This window comes from Abramis brama (genome assembly GCF_963993115.1).
Source record: "Abramis brama genome assembly, chromosome: 18".
NCBI lineage: Eukaryota > Metazoa > Chordata > Actinopteri > Cypriniformes > Leuciscidae > Abramis > Abramis brama.
This window is the reverse complement of record NC_139980.1, coordinates 21266322-21285884: the sequence shown is the minus strand read 5'-3', so window position 1 is coordinate 21285884 and position 19563 is coordinate 21266322. Positions and strand designations below refer to the sequence as shown.

The 19563-nt window shown below is 38.6% G+C and overlaps 1 protein-coding gene across 7 annotated transcripts in view; it reads left to right on the top strand.

The window, feature by feature from the left end:
* The window catches only part of cep128 (centrosomal protein 128), a 135974-nt gene that overhangs the window by 67724 nt on the left and 48687 nt on the right, over nt 1–19563 (top strand). For all 7 annotated transcript variants that reach the window (XR_014603394.1, XR_014603395.1, XR_014603396.1 and 4 more), the window contains 2 exons: nt 7086–7145; nt 8902–9094. Coding sequence is in view for 4 of the 7 variants with exons in the window: in XM_084091107.1 (XP_083947233.1) it covers nt 7086–7145; nt 8902–9094 (253 nt within the window). In the remaining 3 variants the exon portion in view is untranslated. The remainder of the gene's footprint in view (nt 1–7085; nt 7146–8901; nt 9095–19563) is intronic.

The window sequence follows — 19563 nt, the reverse complement described above, 5'->3', positions numbered from 1 at the left end:
AGGGGTTCAAGCACGAAGTGCTGAAACCCTATTGTAATTGTACTGATTTTTATTATTATTATTTTTCTTCTGCCGTAAAACGCATCGTGCAGCCCAAACCGTAAGTGCTAGAGACTTGAAACTTTGCCAGATGGTAGTACAAAAATCGAGGAGAGGTTATCAAAATATGACCCCGATTGGCCCATAGGTGGCGCTACAGTGCAAAAAACAAAAAAAAATCATATTTTTGCTTAAATCTCATTAACCGTTTGTCACAGACTCAAGTGTCTTATATCATTGGAATCCTTGGGTCAAGCCGAACAAAAAAGGCCTCAAGGATTTCATTTCCGGTATGCAAATTTTCCGCCATTTTGAATTATGTCCAAAACCTACTTTTGCAAACTAGTCCCTGGTTTTGTGTCCGATCGGAACCAAACCAGTGCAGAAATGTTCTCTGGAGTCAGAATATCAATAATTATCGAAAAAAAGTTGAAATTTCGATTGACGGTCACTAAGGGGCGCCAAAATGTTTGAAGAAGGCGGTGCCTATTTTACTAAAATGGCTATAACTCCAGAAGTAAATGAGGTATCTTCACCAAACTCGGTACACCTGTTTAAGAGGTCAATCTGAGGTCATAGTATAAAGATTGCGGCGATTGGCCACATGGTGGCGCTATAACATGAAAAAAACATAAATCAGGCTGTAACCACCTGACCGTTAGTCCGATTGACTTGAAAATTGGTATGCAGTGTCTTGGTCCAAGCTGTCATGTATATCTATGAGGACATTGGTGTATCTCAAAAAACATGGCCGCCATCGGCCAATGAAGTTTGAGCACCTATTAGACAAGGTTAACGGAGGCCGATCGGAACAAAACTCGGTGGGCATGTTCGACTCATGGCCCTAGAGGTCTGTAAGAATTTTGAAAGAAATCGGCCACTAGTTGGCGCTAACGAGTTTTATGGCTCTGTAATCACGTGGTGTTACACTTATCATCACAAAATGCATATCATTTGATAGACCTGCTCATGCTGAACAACTTTGCCTCTAGAACCATTGCTGTCAATCAAACAGTTTATTAATTATTCACGAATATGTTAAAAACCTACTTTTGCGAACTAGTCCCTGGTTTTTTGCCCGATCGGAACCAGACCAGTCTAGGACAATTCTCTGGACTCTCTAGATCAATAATTATCAAAAAAAAGTTAAAATTTTGCTTTTGGTTGGCTATAAGAGGATCATTTATAAAATAGGCATGTCCAAATACACTCAAACGTCTATAAAGCCTAAATAAAAACTCAGAACTTCACAAAAATTGATGGGCATATGTGAAATAACATGCTAAAGAAGCATGGAAATTTTTATGGAGATCGGACCATAGGTGGCGCTATAACTGTTAAAAAGCTTTGAAAACCATATATTTCCTATGGTAAATTTCCTGTATTGGCTGTAAATGGACTTTTCCATCTATTATTTCAGTGGTTCAAAGCTTTCTAAATAAATCTTAATGTCTTAAATGCTTATGTGTTTAAAGGCCTTAAATGCTTGAACCCCGATAAATGCTGCTTGCAGCTTTAATTATTATTATTATTCTTCCCTAAAACGCATCGTGCAGCCAAAACCGTAAGGCCTAGAGACGTGATACTTGGTCAAATGGTAGTAGTATTGCTCGCTACTCAGATACACGGACTTAGCCAAATCGGCCCATAGGTGGCGCTACAGCGACCAAAAGCGCGAAACTGCTCATAACTCCTAGACTTTATGTCGTAGACTCAAGTGTCTTATATCAATGTAATCAAGACCTCATGGCAAACAAAACGTATATCTCCGATTTCATTTCCGGTATGCAAATTTTTCCGCCATTTTGAATTTTGTCAAAAACCTACTTTTGCGAACTAGTCCTAGGTTTTTTGCCCGATCGGAACCAAACCAGTGCAGAAATGTTCTCTGGAGTTTGAATATCAATAATTATCGAAAAAAAGTTGAAATTTCGATTCACGGTCGCTAAGGGGCGCCAAATTGTATGTTGTGGGAGGAGCCTATTTTACTAAAACGGCCATAACTCCAGAAGTAAATGAGGTATCTTCACCAAACTCGGTACAATTATTTAAGAGGTCAATCTGAGGTCACAGTAAAAAAATCGTGGCGATTGGCCACATGGTGACGCTATAACATGAAAAAAACATAAAACTGGCTATAACCACCTGACCATTAGTCCGATTGACTTGAAAATTGGTATGCAGTGTCTTGGTCCAAGGTGTCATGTATGTCTATGAGGACATTGGTGTATCTCAAAAAACATGGCCGCCATCGGCCAATGAAGTTTGAGCACCTATTAGACAAGGTTAACGGAGGCCGATCGGAACGAAACTCAGTGGGCATGTTCGACTCATGGCCCTAGAGGTCTGTAAGAATTTTGAAAGAAATCAGCCACTAGTTGGCACTAACGAGTTTTATGGCTCTGTAATCACGTGGTGTTACACTTATCGTAACAAAATGCATATCATTTGATAGATCTGCTCATGCTGAAAAACTTTGCCTCAAGAACCATTGCTGTCAATCAAACCGTTCATTAAATATTCGCGAACATGTTAAAAACCTACTTTTGCGAACTAGTCCTAGGTTTTTCGCCCGATCGGAACCAGACCAGTCTAGGACAATTCTCTGGACTCTCTAGATCAATAATTATCAAAAAAAAGTTTAACTTTTGAATTTTTCGTATGGCTATAATTGGGTCATAAAGAAAATGGGCGTGGCAAAATACACTAAAAAGCCTATAAATCCTAAATGAAAAAACACAACATCACAAAAATTGGTGAGCATATGTGACATAACATCATTAAGAAGCATGCCAAATTTTATGGAGATCGGACAATAGTTGGCGCTATAACTGTTAAAAGGCTTTAAAACCATATATTTCCTATGGTAAACTGCCTGTATTGGCTGTAAATGGACTTTTCCATCTCTGATCATATACATTTTTTTTATATCATAATGTTAAAAACTAGTGCAATACAATTCTCTGGACTCACTAGAACAATAATTGTCAGAAAAAGTTGAACTACTTCATTTGGATAGCTATAATAGGTTCACTTCAAAATGTGGCCTTTACCAAGTGTCCCCGAAAGCCTATATCTCTTTAATGAATGTTCAAACCTTCTTAAAAACAAGTCAGAACATGTGAAATATCACTCTGAACATGCATGAAAATTTTCAGACAGATCGGACAAAATTTGCCTCTATAACAGTTAAAAAGGTGAAAATGATATGAATATAATGGCATATTAAGCCAATAAGTGGTATTTTACTGCCCCCTGCTGTTTAAAATAGTCATTTTGTCATATTGTTCTATAATTTATATTGAGACTTTATAAAATCCCTATTTGAACATTTACAATTACATTTAGTCAAAATCCATCTGTTAAAGTATTAGTATTGACAGTTTGATCACATCATATATATCAAATATCTGTATCTACAACATAATGTGTGTGTGTAGTCTTAGGTTTCTGAATAAATTCTGAATAATCTGATTAATAGCTTACAAAGACTTTGTGAAATGTTTATAGACCATTCAAATATATTTTCATAATGACACATTCCAATAGCATTGAAAAAACAACAACATTTGTCTTTGTGTGTGTGTGTGTGTGTGTAAACATGCATTATGGAGTTAAAATGGAAAAACTGGTTTGCTTTAGTGCAGACAAATGGTGAAAATCATGAAGTTTAAAGTGAAAGTGAGCCAATAAGTGGTCTTCTACTGCCCTCTGCTGGTCATTCTACTTATTAATGAAGTCTACTCACATATGCTTTTGCATTCATTAGACACTAAAAATCACTTATATAACAATAAGACACTAAAAAATAACTTGTATAACAATTACTATTGTAGCACAATCATATTTTGTCAGAGTTTATCACTTCATTTGTACTGATACTTCACATAATTGCTAGCAATGTGGTAAATCATGGTAAATCACGCTAAAAACATGGTAAATCATAATAAATAATACTAGAATGTGGTATATCATGGTAAATCATGCTAGAACATGGTAAATCATGGTAAACTATGCTAGAACAGGGTAAACCATGGTAAACTATGATAAATCATGGTAAACTATGATAAATCATGATAAACTATGGTAAACCATGCTAGAATCACAGTAAACAATGGTAAATCATACTAGAATGTAGTATATCATGGTAAATCATGCTAGAATATGGCAAATCATGCTAGAATCATAGTAAATAATACTAGAATGTGGTAAATTGTTGTGGGAGGAGCCTATTTTACTAAAATAGCTATAACTCAAGAAGTAAATGAGATATCTTCACCAAACTCAGTACACATGTGTATGGGTTCAATTTGAGGTCACAGTAAACATTTTTATGGAGATCGGACCATAGGTGGCACTATAACTGTTAAAAAGCTTTAAAACCATATATATCCAATGGTAAACTGCCTGTATTGGCTGTAAATGGTCTTTTCCATCTATTATGTCCGTGGTTACATGCTTGCTAAATAAATCTTAATAACTTTTGATGCTTTTGTGCTTAAATGCCTTAAAGGCCTTAACTGCTTGAACCCCGATAAATGCTGCTTGCAGCTTTAATTATTATTATTATTATATATATTTTTTTTAAACAATCTCATAACATTATTTAACACTAGAACTACCGGAATTCCATAACTACTAGAACGACCATAGCGGTCATTCTGACCGTTCATACTTTGACGTTCATATGGCCGTACTGAACGTCATTTTCGTAATGTCATATCTACATTTGAACTTTCTCTTTAAGTTTTCCAATGAAGCTTTTAATTCATCGCCCTTAAAACAAGCACAAAGAAAGATTTCCCCGACAGGTGCTGCCTCTCTATGTGAGGAAAGTTTTGCGTTAAAAATATATATTTTTTCACCCCACTCACCACATGAATAGACATGCAAAAAAGTTAGGAAATGTCAAAGCTTCATACCGTTTAGTACAGCCCTGTTTGTAAATAAGTTCAATAATCAATACAAAATCTAAAAATAAATGTAATAAAGATCAGGACACAAAATTTTAATTCAAATGAATGTGAAACTGTATTTTCCAGCCTAATTGATAAATATTTTCTTCTTTTCTTTGTACAATAAAAACAAATCTTGTGATACAATAACTTATAACATATATACAATAACAAAAACACTACCTATATACATTTGAATACATTGTAAAAACTTTCATGGACACGAAGCCTATGCAGCACAATACAGTAGCCTACACACAAAAACAGGCTAAGAAAAAACATGAACATTAGCTAAACAAGAAAACGAACTGCTTTAGAACGATTAGTTTCAGTGAACAAAAAATATTAACGAACAAAATCAGGTTAACAAGTTTTCCTCCAAGTGGGCTCATTTGAACGGCGCAAACACTCTGCATCATTCACTGACGCTTACGCACAGTCCACACAGGTAAACACCGCCTTTCGTGTGCAGCTCCCACACACTACTTTGTGACATTTGGCACATGTCTCCTTGTTTTTTTGTTTTTTTTTGCAGTTCCTCCTTACTTGGTACTGCCTTCTTCTCTCCATCTGCTGCTGCTCCTGCTCTCAATGGCGGGAAATGTAGCGGACTTATGATATCTATAATGCATGCGGTCAAAATGACCGCAATGGCCATTCTAGGTAGAAATAGTCAGAACTGTTTTGTGTTTTGTGATTTTAATAAAATAACAGTGTCAGAATAAAATGTACACATATTTAGGAAAAGTCCTACAGCCACATTGATTTTATTTTAACAAAGTTATTACACTGTAAAATTTAAAAACGGTCAAAATGACTGCCTTGGTAGTTCTAGTGTTAATGCAGTTGTATTTTTTCAGTGTAAATTATTTAATTTGTTTGGTAACAGCCCTATAGTGTTTTATTATTCTATTTTAAGTTATTGATCTAATTTAAGAATTTACAATGAAAGATGAAGCATACATTTAATAAGATTAGGGGGAAGAAAAGCCTTTTATGAAGGTAAAAAAATGCTCTTGGGATAAATATCACAAATATGCAGATTTTAATATGTCAAAGCTGATGGAACAATGATGAGAATGTTGCTTCAGAATAAATTATATTGACACCACAAAAAAAAAAAATGAAAGTGAATGACTGATTTACTTGTACACTTGCACAAAATTGATGGTTCGATACGTACCAGTTTTGATCCACTTCAAATGTTGACTAGTTAGACCCCTAATAAATAGATAATCTCTGATAGTGCTAAGTGTTCCCCCGACATGAACAGAAGTCTCCTCTCTGAGTTGTAAAGTCACTCCCTGCTTCTTGCAGGTTGTCTGTACTTGTTTCTCAAAGCTTTAAGTAGACTTTCTTTGCTCTCAGCTCGAGCTGTCAACATCCATGTTATATCCCAGTCTTTAGCATTCCTCTGCATCCTTCACACCTTTTTATCCTCTGCCGGCACCCTCCTTTGATTCAAGAAAAAAGAAGTGACAAAATGGCCTCCTTTCCCATCATGTGTTTGTGTCAGCAGTTTAAAGCGGCATGGCGTTGTTCAAGCGTTGTTGATCATGACAGGCGAGAGCTGTCAGGGGAACACAATCCACCTCCACACACTTGCTTTTTTTTTTAAAGGTGACAGAGCCCCTTCCTGTGATCGCTCGCTCTGGAGGCGTACATCATCGCTCTAAATGTGAAATTTGTAAATCCGCTGATTTTTGTTTCGTAAGTGATTCATCTGTGCGGTGGGTTTTTCCATGGAGCCGAAGATCTGGGAGGTTTACGATCCTTCAGTAGACTGTCAACGTCTCAGAACGCATCAGAAAGCTCACCCTGAACAATTTCGAATATTTTTCCTTCTCAACCACCTCAGAAATGTGCAATTTTACATTGTGCCTTATTATACAGGAGTTTCTAGTTTTATGAATTACATGCATAATTTGTATAGCAAAACAGTGTTAACGTCAGTCATCTTCATTTATATAGCGCTTTTAACAATGTAGATACTTTACAGAGATACAAGGATAGTTTAAAGTAACAGAGATTGTTTTGGCTTTATAGCAGTTCTTGAATAAAAACGTGCCATGTATGTATTTTGTGTCGTAGGCCATTACCCAGAGTCCAGGACTGCAAAAGGATTCTCATCGCTGGCTTGCTGAGGTTAAGGTATATTGTTGAGCCCAGCTTTCGATGATCATTTCTCTAGCTGATGTCATGCATCTTAACACAGCTGTTCTTTACTGTCTCAGATAGACTGACGGAAACATCTTCCTGCTCTCATGGACTTAATTTCATGTTTTATCAGGTTTTATTTCCAAAATGTGTATTTTAACACATTTAAATGCATGTGTAGATGGTTGTTGCTTTCTATTTGTAGTGGTGTGCCTGATATATTATATCAATACATTTAAAGACCCTGTGAAATGGCTTGACAGGCACTCTGCACTCTTTCCTTGCTGTCTTGATGTGTTTTATTGAAACAGGATAGGTCATTAAAGGCCCTGCTTTATCCTTTAGTGTACATCATAGCTGTGAACCATTATTTGCTACTTGCTATTGCTAGTCAGTAAATGGTGGGACATTCTCATTCTAGAGAGCATTTGACTGGACAAAAATGTAGAGTCCATGGACAATTTTTGGTCTGTTTTAATACAGAGAAAAACTAAGTTTTGTAACTGTTGTGTACAGCTGCTAGAAGTTAATGCTGCAAACATTAAGAGTACACTAATAGCATATAGATGACTTCAAAACTAATGCACACCAATTAAAAGCCACAAAACTTGATTTCATGGGGTCTTTAAAGTCATGTTAGTGGGCAGTTTGTGGTTTTTCAGAGTACGGCTGTGCGAATATAATCTGCGAAGTTCAATCATATATTTTTATAGATCCATTTTAATTTATGATTAAATATAAATATTTTGTGATTTAATTTTAATATTTAATTCATATTTGTGTGCATCAGGGTTGTTATAGTTCTGTGAATAGAATTATAAAACTTGTTTCTTTGTATATTTGCAAAATGAGTAAACAAAATTTAGCTTTAATTTTGTTTCAGCATTAGTTATAGTTTTTATCCCTTATCCACCTTATTTTTCAGATAAGTGCGGCTGCGGCCATTTGTAATTTTAATGTCTCTGGCTTCTGGTGTCATTCGCTTCCAGTTGTTTTTAGCTGTGCAAAACAGCTCGTTATGCTGCTTAATATTGCAAACTGCTATTTCTTACCATATTATTTTAATGTATTGTCTTAATTATAAACACACTGGTTTGTAGCGCAGACAGTTTTACAGTTTACTGCACTTTGAAATATTCTTCTCATTATTTCCCTATAGCGGCTAATAAATTGGAAGTTGCACACATTCACAGAAAACATCTGTGTGCAAAAATAAGGTGGATAACACAGCACAATTAATTCTTTCAATCTGCCAATGATGACAGTTTATAGGAAAATTCTGGGGTTGGCTGTTGTACATGTCGATCAGACACCCTGTCTAATTGGGTAGCGCTGGGAAGCCAGACTTGGCCATCCAACATTGATTGAAAATATGAAAACTACAGTAAAGTCATTTTTTATTGAATTTTGTTGAGTTGTAATGAATATTTAGTGCATTACTACAAAGTTTTCATTCATTTAAAAAATTCCAGTTTAATTTGATAAAACTTAAAAATAATATTTTTATCTTTATAATAGTTGTTGGTCATATTTCATACAGTTGAATTAATCTAGCAAGTAATCTTAATAAGCATAAATTCTTAAACTGGCATTTGACAAGTAGTTATTATATCATGAGTCATGATATGTATCATAAGGAAGTTGCAGAGACACTCTTATTTCTGAAGTTTTTACTCTTCTTGTAATGCAGTTGTACATATTATTGTGTTCCAGATGTGTATATTTAATGTGTCTGTCTGTGTGTGTTCAGACAAAGCTCCAGTGGCTGTGCGAGGAGGTGCGTGAGCGGGAATCCAGTGAGAGGAGGTTAAGGAAGACACTACAGCAGCACAAGGAGCAGATGAAAGCACTGAAGCAAAGCAGAGACTCAGAACTGCAGAGCCTCCTGGACCGCATTACCCAGCAGGATCGGCTCCTCAAAGACATCCAATCAGAGAAGAGAGGTACTAACTCGCCTTAGAGAAAAGTGATTTCTAGATCAGAATTTATTGGGCCTGGCACTTCAGCACAGGTAGTAATGTGAAATTTTATCCCATTATTCTACTGCATAAGCTGTACTATACTAGCTGACTTTATACTGGCAGTCATTTGCGCGATAGTCACAGGATGTGCAATGCCAAGTATAGGGATCGTAGTTGATACGTGATCCGTTCGGACCAGGCACCACAGTTTGAAATGCATGTGATTTCGGATTATTGCAAAGTTTACTCCTCATAGAGTGAAAGTTTTAGGTCCTGTCAGTTTAAACATTCATGGGATTTTAAGCCATTTGAAAGGAAGACACGAAAGAGATCTCAATTCTGAACTCACACACTGTTTTCTGTGTGCACACACACACAGAGAACACCGAATTCCTTTGTCTTTCTCGTCTGTTTGTGCTTGAACGGACACATACATGCAAAATTGCCAAAAATGCCTGTCTCTGCGAGTATCCACATAAACTCAATAGCTTATTGCTTATGTGAACGTAAACAATTGCGGAAGAAAAAGGATGCGTATCATTATATTGAATCCGTGCATTCAGTCTTAAAGTGACAGCAGCCTAAAATACCCACTGCTGTCTGAGTCATTAACTGTTAATCAAACAACAAAAGCAATGTAATAAGCAACGTTTGAATCCTAATGGTTAAAATCAAAATTGTTCACTCTTCTCATTCTTCCAGTGCCCCCGAAAAAAAAGTTATTTTAAACAAATACTTTTTCGAACCCTTATAGGCTGTTTTTACACCTCACATGAAATTGAGTGTCCACCAAGATGCCCCAGGCAATACGTTATTAAAAGAATTGTAATAAATCTTTTCAAAGACTCTTATTCTGAACGAGTCTACTGCTTTTTAAATTATGGGTGGCAACTTCTGTTTCAGGGAACTTAGACTCAAAAGTACTGAAACATTTCAAATGTTTCAAAAGGACAGTGTATTCTGTTCCTCCTGATTAATTTCTTTCTAAAAAATAAATTCTCCTGTAACAATATGGAAAAGACGATACTGCGCACTTGTGTTCTGCAATCCCAATTTAATAAAAAATAGATGCCCTAATAATCGCTTGTGTTTCTCCCCAAATCCTCATTCATGACTCTTTCCAGATTTGTTTTCACGTGGGTGCTTTAAAATATTATCCATTTCTATCAATGGATACTGGTATGGATACTAGATATTGGTAGATGATCAATAGAGGGTCTTAATACTAATGTTATCCACCAGAAGGAACTGCATGGTAAGAAATCCATTTAAGTCTCATTGATTAAAATCTCTGTAAATGGTTCAATATATTGACTTGGGGGGAAAAAAAGCACAGAACTTCACATTTGTTTAATATAATTAATTTGCAAAGAAATCTGTAAAATCTCCAAAATGCTTATAGATAATTGTTAGTAGTCTATATGGGGGAGTATGTGTCACTTTTGATTTATGACCGTTGATTTATGGTTATGGCATATGTTTATGGCAGGAAGTCCTTATATGGGGGCAACAGGTGGTATGTGAAATTTGACCCGTGTGTGGTTCCGGTGGGGGTTTTATGGCTGTGTGTTTTATGACTGCAATAATGCTTGGTGTGACATGGAAGTGAATGTTTTTTCAGGTGATGTTTGGAATGTCTATGTCTCTCTCATGGTGTATAAATAGACGATCGTATTTCTACGAAACAGAACTGTGTGGTGAATCATATCGATATGGATAGTTTTAACTCACCTAAAACCCCTGAGCGTGAAGTGGTTGAAGATGTAGTGGAAAGTCTGACGTTGGCTCTGAGAAAAGCCCATGGCCATAGCAGTTTGACAAAGTTTCTCCACGATAATTCTCCCAGTGTAAGAGGGGAATATTTGATGAATAGTAACCGTGTATTTGGTTACATATTTCATAAACAGTTTCGAGTCGTTACGCTCTACACGACCGATACCCCCGACGTGTTTATACCGGGAGAAGACCCCTGCCTGGTATTTCCTGATAAAGACTGGACATTATTTTACAACCGGGTCTGGAAAGATTTGAATGACGGTGGAAGCGAACCATTGTACGTCGCAGAGTGGGACGGTGATGCTCCGAATGTTCGGTACCGCGTGGTCGGGGATCATACTAAAAAGAAAGAGGATGAATGTGTTTACATATTCAGTTGCAAAGATAAGACAAAGCTTTGTGAGCGTTCAGGAGCAGTTCTACAAAATGAGCATCATTATCTGTACACGATGCAATTTTTGTTCAAATGGAGCGATGTGTGTCTACTGAGTCTCCTTTTTTCATCGATAAACAAAATGTTCAAGTGGTGTGACATGCACGACGGGTACAATAAAATTAAAGTGCAGCTGTTCCATCCTGAGAGATGTGCGCGCAGTGGGACATACACTGTCCCGTCCCCGCCCATTTACTACAGCCATTATAAACCGAGGCAAGTCTGATCCCTCCTCACAGTTCCTCTTTATAAGCCATGTCTCAAGACGCCGATTCGAAACATGTCTGTAGCTGTGGTGTCTCTTTCGACTATGGTCTTGCTGAGCCTGATGACAATGCTACTGATCATATTCTAACAGACGGACCCGACACATCCGATACTCAGAACGGCTGGCTGGATAAATTCTGCACAGAACTTGGATACCGCAACCTGACTTTCCTGACTGACACGTGTGGTGGAAGCGATTCCACTGCTAAACCCGGTTTCGACGCTACAGACGGTTGCTTCAGCACCGTCGGATTCAAAATCGTAAAAGCCACGATCGTTCTGCTGTTGCAACATCTTATCGATGACAAGCTGAAGGAAGAGTGTGAGGGATGTGCAACAGATCATCCGAGTCAATTGCAGCATTCCTGCCTGTATGAACCACCCACATACTTCTTTGAAACCCACTTTGAAGAACTGTCCTGTAAACTGTTTAAACCTAATCTTCGATTCATCATATCATTTGTCCTAAACTGACGCGGCTTAAAATCCCATCCTCAGGCGATTCAAGGAGCAGTCGGGTCTATTCTACATGAACTAAGAGACGAACCCTTCATCGGTACTAAGCTACGAGAAATCAGGGACAAACTTCTGGATCAATCCTGCAAGGAGATCGTCTACGATGTCATCGATCTCTGGCAAGGCCTCTTAATTGTGAATGGAGAGTGACGAAGAGCCCACTAGCATGGCCGCTGCCAGTAGCCGAAAGAGTTTCATGGAATTCATGTTTAAAGGACATTACAGAAGACAGTTGATTTCATTAATGCAAAGAGCCATCGAGTATTCAAGTGAATCGGATGTTGATGATGATGATGATGACGTTGATGTTGAAACCAAGACCAGTAAGCTGACGTTGGCATTACCCAACCCAGGCTCCGGTCATAAAGACGATGTTGTAGCCACCAATGTCGAGGTCGGTGGAACTGTGGAAGATGTTGTTGGGGAAGTTCTGAAGAATGTACCGGCGAGAAGCGTAAAAAAACAGTAGACAAAATGTCTAAAGCTAAAGGAATAAGCTCTTGGACTGAGTCGGGAGAGTTTGTGTTCAGGGGTAAAGCTGTACAAGGATCACACATGGTCGATTTGCTAAAAAATGTCACGGCTCCACAAAAGGTTCGGGATGACCGAAGACCTCTAGGATGGACCGAGTTTCTACAGGCATTTGCCGAATTAAACATCCCTTTTTCTATGGTTCCGAATCACCATGTTAGACGTATGATCAACGGTCTAAAGAGTACGCCTGCTACACCAACATCGCCCCATATTCAACCGAAACCCAGACGATATGCCCGTTCTTCATCGAGACCGTCAGAAGATGTCATTTTTAAATCACCGGCTATCGATAGAAGGCAATGGCTAGAATTTTAAAGCATCCATTTTATTTTCATGCATGTAATTTTTGAAAACATTGAATGATGTATGTGTGTGTGTGTGTGTGTGTATGTGTCGTCTGTTTGATCTGAAATAAAAATATTGAAAATTATGGATTTTTATGAATTTTTATTGTTTTTAGAAACATACAATATAGAGTGATTACTCAATCATGATTCAATGACATACCATTTTAGGTACCATACCAAGAGCGATACCATTTTATCATTTGTAATATAATCATAACTATATAGTTTCATCACATCATGATAGTCACGACCCTTGACTAAATGATATAGAAAAAACACTATACACTATATATAACACACAGGTGCTGGCCGCAAGTATCTGATGAAAAATCCTGGACACGTCTGTCCGAATACATCACGTCGACATCGTTGGTTGTTAGGAAGTTTTTGATGGTGGCTGGAAAACGATCGCTGTAGGGGTGATTACCGAAACTGTCGAAAAAACACGCGGGTCCATCTTGAGGCAAATAAATAGCAAGCCAGTGCTCTCCTGGTAGGTGTGCCGAGTGTGTGTTAATTATACACAACGCTGGGAAGTTCCTTAAAGATTTTTTAGGTAGTTGATCGCTTGGGAGAACTCCGAGAAAATGAGTGTTGCACGTGAGTTTATCCATGATCCCCGTGAGCTGTACCGTATTCATTTCAATAGTAATCGACCAGGACCTGTCTGCGGTTAGACACTTCAACGATACTGTCAAACACTGCATAAATGATCAAGTTAATAGTATGTGGCAGCGCTTGTCTGAACCGCGCTTCGAGTCTGATATTTCCGGATTTGATGAGGGATATGTGCTGCCTGCAGTCTTCATCAGGCGTTAGGTTAAAGGCGTAAAGCGTGTACCCGTTCAGGAAATCGGTCCTGTCGATAGAGAGTGCCTGGTTTTTAAGATGTCTTCTGGTCGTCATGGCCAACTGGTAAAATTCGCAAACTGCCCACCCTGCCTCAAAATTGGGTTGTAGAGGTTTCGCTGGGAATTGTTGACCGTCGACGTAGACCGCCAGGAACTCCAAATCGTAATGTTTGAACGCAAAAGGGTTTTTTCCGTAGGACCCTGTGAAAGCATTGTTATCGACCATGGCTAGGATGATAGATTTTGGTAGCGTCCCTAAAAACAGGTTTTCTTGATTTGAAACGCGCGACCCCGCGGGTATGGAGAAATTCTTTAGACATACCCTATCTATGGGGTACTTGGCTGTTGCCTGGGCATGCCCCAGTCTCACAGGAGGTGATACAGACACTTTCTTGACATATAGGGATGCTGACACAATTTTTAATTTGTATGCCACGTCATCAGACCTCATCAGACAGAACTCATCTTTACCACGGGTCAGGCGTATTTTGATGTCAACGCCATTCAGCATTAATTTTTCTTGAAAGAAAATATCACTGTGAATAGGTGCCAGCAGCTCCACCACCTGACTACCGCTTGTGTAAAGCGAACGTTTCGTCAACCCAGCGTTACGGCCTGCAGGGTCATTCAAGTCCATGTGTCCGGCTGTGTCTTTGTAAAACAGACCGGCTGAGAAAAGTGATTCCAATGCATCTTTACTGTAGTTGATCAGACTCTCTATGATGCATCGATAAGGATACGTGCTCGAAATCTGCGATAGCAGCCGATCACCGAGGCTCACATCAACTTGTGAAAATATAGTGGGTAGTTTATTTATTTTAACACCTTTGCAGGGGTTGCGATATCAGCTCCGTCAGGACCTGTGATTTTAAGTTGTAGATATAATAATGTATTATTTAGGTCCACATAATCCTCACCGTTCCCCGCTATGAAAAACTCCAAAGGTGTAGAGTCCGATATAGCGGATAAAGGGGGGACTTCCAAATACCCGTTTTTCTCAATAACCATTTGTGTCATTGGTACCGTAAATAAGTCCAACTCAGACTTAAAGCATTCTCCCGACATGCGGTGCAGTAGCGCCATGTTAGAATATGGTTTTTATGGATCTCTTAACCACTGCTTTTCGTCTCGCAGGCTTCTTACGCTTTCTACTTACGACTGAACGTGCCTTAGGTCTACGCTTTGTTTTCTTCTTTATCCGATGACCGCGCCTCCTTACACCCGGCGGTTTAGACATTCTCTTACGAGCCATGACCATCAGACCAGATCCGTCTTGAGCTTTAGCATTATCATTATACAATCTCGAAAATGCATTTGAAACGACGTTGGATACTATATTTTTGGCCGCAGATTTTAGGTGGGGTTTTGCGATACTAAATCCTCTTTTTAGCAAAGGTATGGCCATCCTAAACAGACCTCTGAAAAGACCTCCAAGCCCCGCCCCATACATAACCCCACCCCCTGAATATCCTGGTAGACCAGCAGCTTGATTTTGGTAATAGTTAACATATTCAGCAGCATTCGTTTCGCGAGGGTTATAATAATAACTCATTCTAAAGAATAGAATGTTTCGATGGCTTAAAGTGAAGTTTTGCTACGACTTTCCCATAAGAAAATGGTATTTCACAGTATTGGTCGTCCTTTAGCTCTATGGTGATATCGGTGATGTGCCCCTTGTTGATCGATGCATAATGGCGGTTGTCGTATCTAACACTGACGGTATCATTGTTTTCACCAGATATATGTACGCATCTCAAAAGGGGTACATAGGAATCCCCGACTGATTGATATTGGATAATGTCGGTGTATATGTAGAATGTATAGAACCCCACGTTTATATCTGCTTGATGAGGGGCGTACGTGACGACGTTCGTTGTAAAATCAGCTTTTTCATGATAGGCCGATCGCCCGAGAGCATCATCCTGTTTCATACCTAAAATAGTGGTGAGTTTTCCATAGAATGCCACCGATATGTTAGGTTTCGATTCCAGAAACACTTTGTTTTTTAAATTATCGTAATTCAATATGGTGGTCGGTGCAAGAACTTGATTTATTCCCCATATAACCGCACAAATGTTCTCATAATATCCTCCGTTTATATGCATTTTCCTCGATACAGTAAACCCTGATAACTTGTTTATTCGGGACGGCCTTGTGGTTATTTGCATCATTCGTGGGCGTGGGAGATGTGTATAGGGTAAAATATCCATCGTCGTCGCTGAAAGAGTACCATCTTCTAGGATATTCAATTTCGGCGAGTCCTACTTCCCATTCCCCTTTCAAGTTTATAGTTTCTGCTAACCTGGTTGTATAGCTGGATATGCAATTTTCAGGATAAACCAACGATGAAGCATTACACGGTAACGTAACATAGAACCCGTGGTCGTCCATGGTTATCCGGCACATTTATGATCTCATCCGGTAAGCGGTCATATGTTTTAAGGCTTTTGTAAGTCCACCAGTGCTTTTTTATCAATATAACTATTGAATTTAGCTGGCCATCCTAACCATTTCACTAAAACAAGCGTAGATTTTCCTTCTTTTTTCTGGCCTAAAATCTTTTCCACCTTAAAAGATTTGTTTTTACCCACAATTATTTTTTGCAACTCTTTTTCATAAAAAACACCTTCGATGGATTCCCCGTCATAATCGGCCAATCTATAGACGGGTGGCTGACGCGGAATACATGTCGATACGGTGAAAAATTCATCTGTATAGTTCGGTTCATAACCTTTGGTGAATGGTCCTCTCACTTTGGAGATCCTCACAACATCTCCAACTTTGAAATTGAAGTTACATTTCTCTGTCTTCTTTATAGTTCCGTACAAGTTTTGAAACACCAAAGTCTTGTTTACTTTATCGACGTCCACCAGTCTCATTTTAATACTCCTATGATAACTGGAGTTGTAACTCTGCACGATATCTTGTAAAGCATCAATGTAGCGGCGGGAATTTGTAGCTGTTAAAAATCTCCACATTCGACTTTTTAACGTTCTGTTATACCGTTCCACGACACTGGCCTTCAAATCGGTAGCGGTAGCGAAATGATTAACTTGATGCTTTTTCATCACATCTTGAAAATGTTTGTTAAAAAACTCCTTCCCCTGATCCGTCTGCAGTTTCTGTGGAACACGACCCTCTTCGAGTATAGACACAAACGCTTTAGTAACCTCAATACCGTTCTTATTCTTTAGCACTCGAACACACGCGTACTTACTAAATAGGTCGATACATGTCAGTAAATATTTATTATCATCATTCTCCTTGGAATAGGCAGACATGTCGACAAGATCCGCTTGGAACTGGGCATCTATCGCATACACCACAACTCTATTGCGTTTGTATTTTAGAGGGGCGGTTCTGTGTAATGTATAGGCATCCTCTCCGGCCAACCAGTCTGAGACCTCTTTATCACTTAGTCGAACTCCATTATCCTTTAAGACTGCGTCTTTTAAACGTTTTTTACCCCCTAAAGACCCTGGGTTAGATGGCGTATAATAAGCTTTTTTCATAAGCTCCGACATGGTGCCAGTTCAACCTCTGTAAAAGAATTACTCATACGAGCAAGGTGGTTCAACCTTTTATTTTAGAAAAACACATCTAATATTACAATAAGTAAAACATGCTAGATAATGACTACATGATACAAGTAAAAATAATAAAAGAATTAAGAAAATAAATAATGGTAGTACAAAACTCTAAATGAAATAATGGCATTAGAGGTTAGTGAAAAAAGGGTAACAATAACATCACCGATAGTCTAACCAGTAGAGGACATTTCTGCATGCCATCAATTTACGGTCTAGGATATAATTGACAAACATTTCGATAATTCTACTGGTGTCGCCCTCATCATTGTCTTTTAGTTTTGGAAGCATTAGCTTACATACATCTGCCACATACGCACACATACAGAGTACATCGGGGATTGCAAACTCAGCACTGCATTCAATCATCATAGCCAGAGCATCTTTTACCAGTACACATGGTGGCTCAATACCGCAGATTCGTTAATTTTTATTTTTTTATTTCTATATCTGTTATATTGATATTTTTTCTATGGTCAATGGCAGTCGTGTAAGCATTTCACTGCATATCGTACTGTGTATGATTGTGTATGTGACAAATAAAAATTTTGAAATTTTGAAAAATTGAAAGATACATATGTTTGATAATTGTGCTGTCTTTAAAGTTAAGTGAATGGGTTAAATAAGTTATTCGTTGGAAAAGTACACATGGTGTACATTTACAAGTACACAGACCGAGGAAAGACAAAAAATAACTTCAGGACGCATTTGTATGAAAGACAACAACTCCCACAATGCACCACATTGCACAGCTACGCAAGCCACGCCCACTAATCCAGAAAGCGCATATCTGCCTATAAGAGAAATCACTCTTCCGTCTACAAGGCTAGCTACCACCAGAGCTTGAAATTCATTTCACATTCACACAAAATGTCTAGTTAGTTGGTGAACTCATTAGTGCATTACTCCTCGTTTGTATTTCTTTCGAAAAGGTGAATTATTGCATGGTACCTGGATGTTCAGTCAGAACATATGCGGTGCGAAACTAGGATAGTTCACAACACAAACGTCCGTGTCCTCGTCTGATTCAGAGATTTCGTCCAGGAGAAATTGTCATCGTTGAAATTCTTTGCCGCAGACGGACTCTATCTCTGTGTTCGTAGCGGTTCGTAGCTGCATAGTGAGATCACCGGCGCCACCAGTACGCCCTAACTCGAGCCAGTCCGGGCTCCTCGTCCGCGGCAGGCAGGTCTTCTGCCTCGGCTGCTCTTTGCTATAATGCGGCTTGTAAAGGTAGCCACAAACACCTGATTCAAGCATCAGACTTCCGAAATCCTCTTCTTCTATATCATATTGAGTACTCTCCTCCGCTATTGTCATAACTGTACATCTGTCTCCACAGCGCCTGTTAGCTTAGCTTCAAACAAGATGGAGGATATTGCTTTCAGTTTCAGAGAGTAAAGTCCCACCCACTGATCTGTAATTGGTCTGTAGCGTGAGCGGGTCCCGCCCCCTGGGAAAGATGAGGAACGAGTGTTGTAGTCTCAACAGAAATCCCCCCCTCTTACAGTTCCTCCTACAATGACGCAAAATGACGATTTTTGCGTCATTGTAGGAGGAAGTGTAAGAGGTAAATAATGGATTTCTCCCGTCTCAGGGGAAAATGAGAGAGTGTTGCACGACCATTCAATAGTATGACTGGGTTTCTAACAATGCAAAGCTTAATGCAAATGGGTGAAGTGTCCCTTTAAGTTAAATTTCAGAAGTTCATGCTGTGTGCTGCCCTCTACTGGTCAGAGTTAATAATTCAGTGAAGCACTCTCTTTAGTAGAAATCTGTCAGGCAAGAAAGTCAGTGCTGGATTCATGTTGCTGAATTTATTTCTGATACGCTTCTGCCTTGGAGACTATGTGCCTGTAAGTAATGTGTAAATCATTTTCAATCACTTGCATTGGTAAGGAATGCCATGTTAGAAACGCTTTTATGTTTTGTAAAACGTGCTCTGTTAGCTAGCAGTACAGCTGTAGCTAGCTCTGTTTTTTAATTGCTTTGTGGCTTGTAGGTGAACTGTGTTTTCATACAGTAGGCTACATTGCTTGTTGTATTCAGTAGGCTACAGTGCTTGTTTTACACTTTGATAGGAATTTTGTAGTAACATAGTTATATGTATGCATATGTTCATGTTTTGTGTACTGATTTA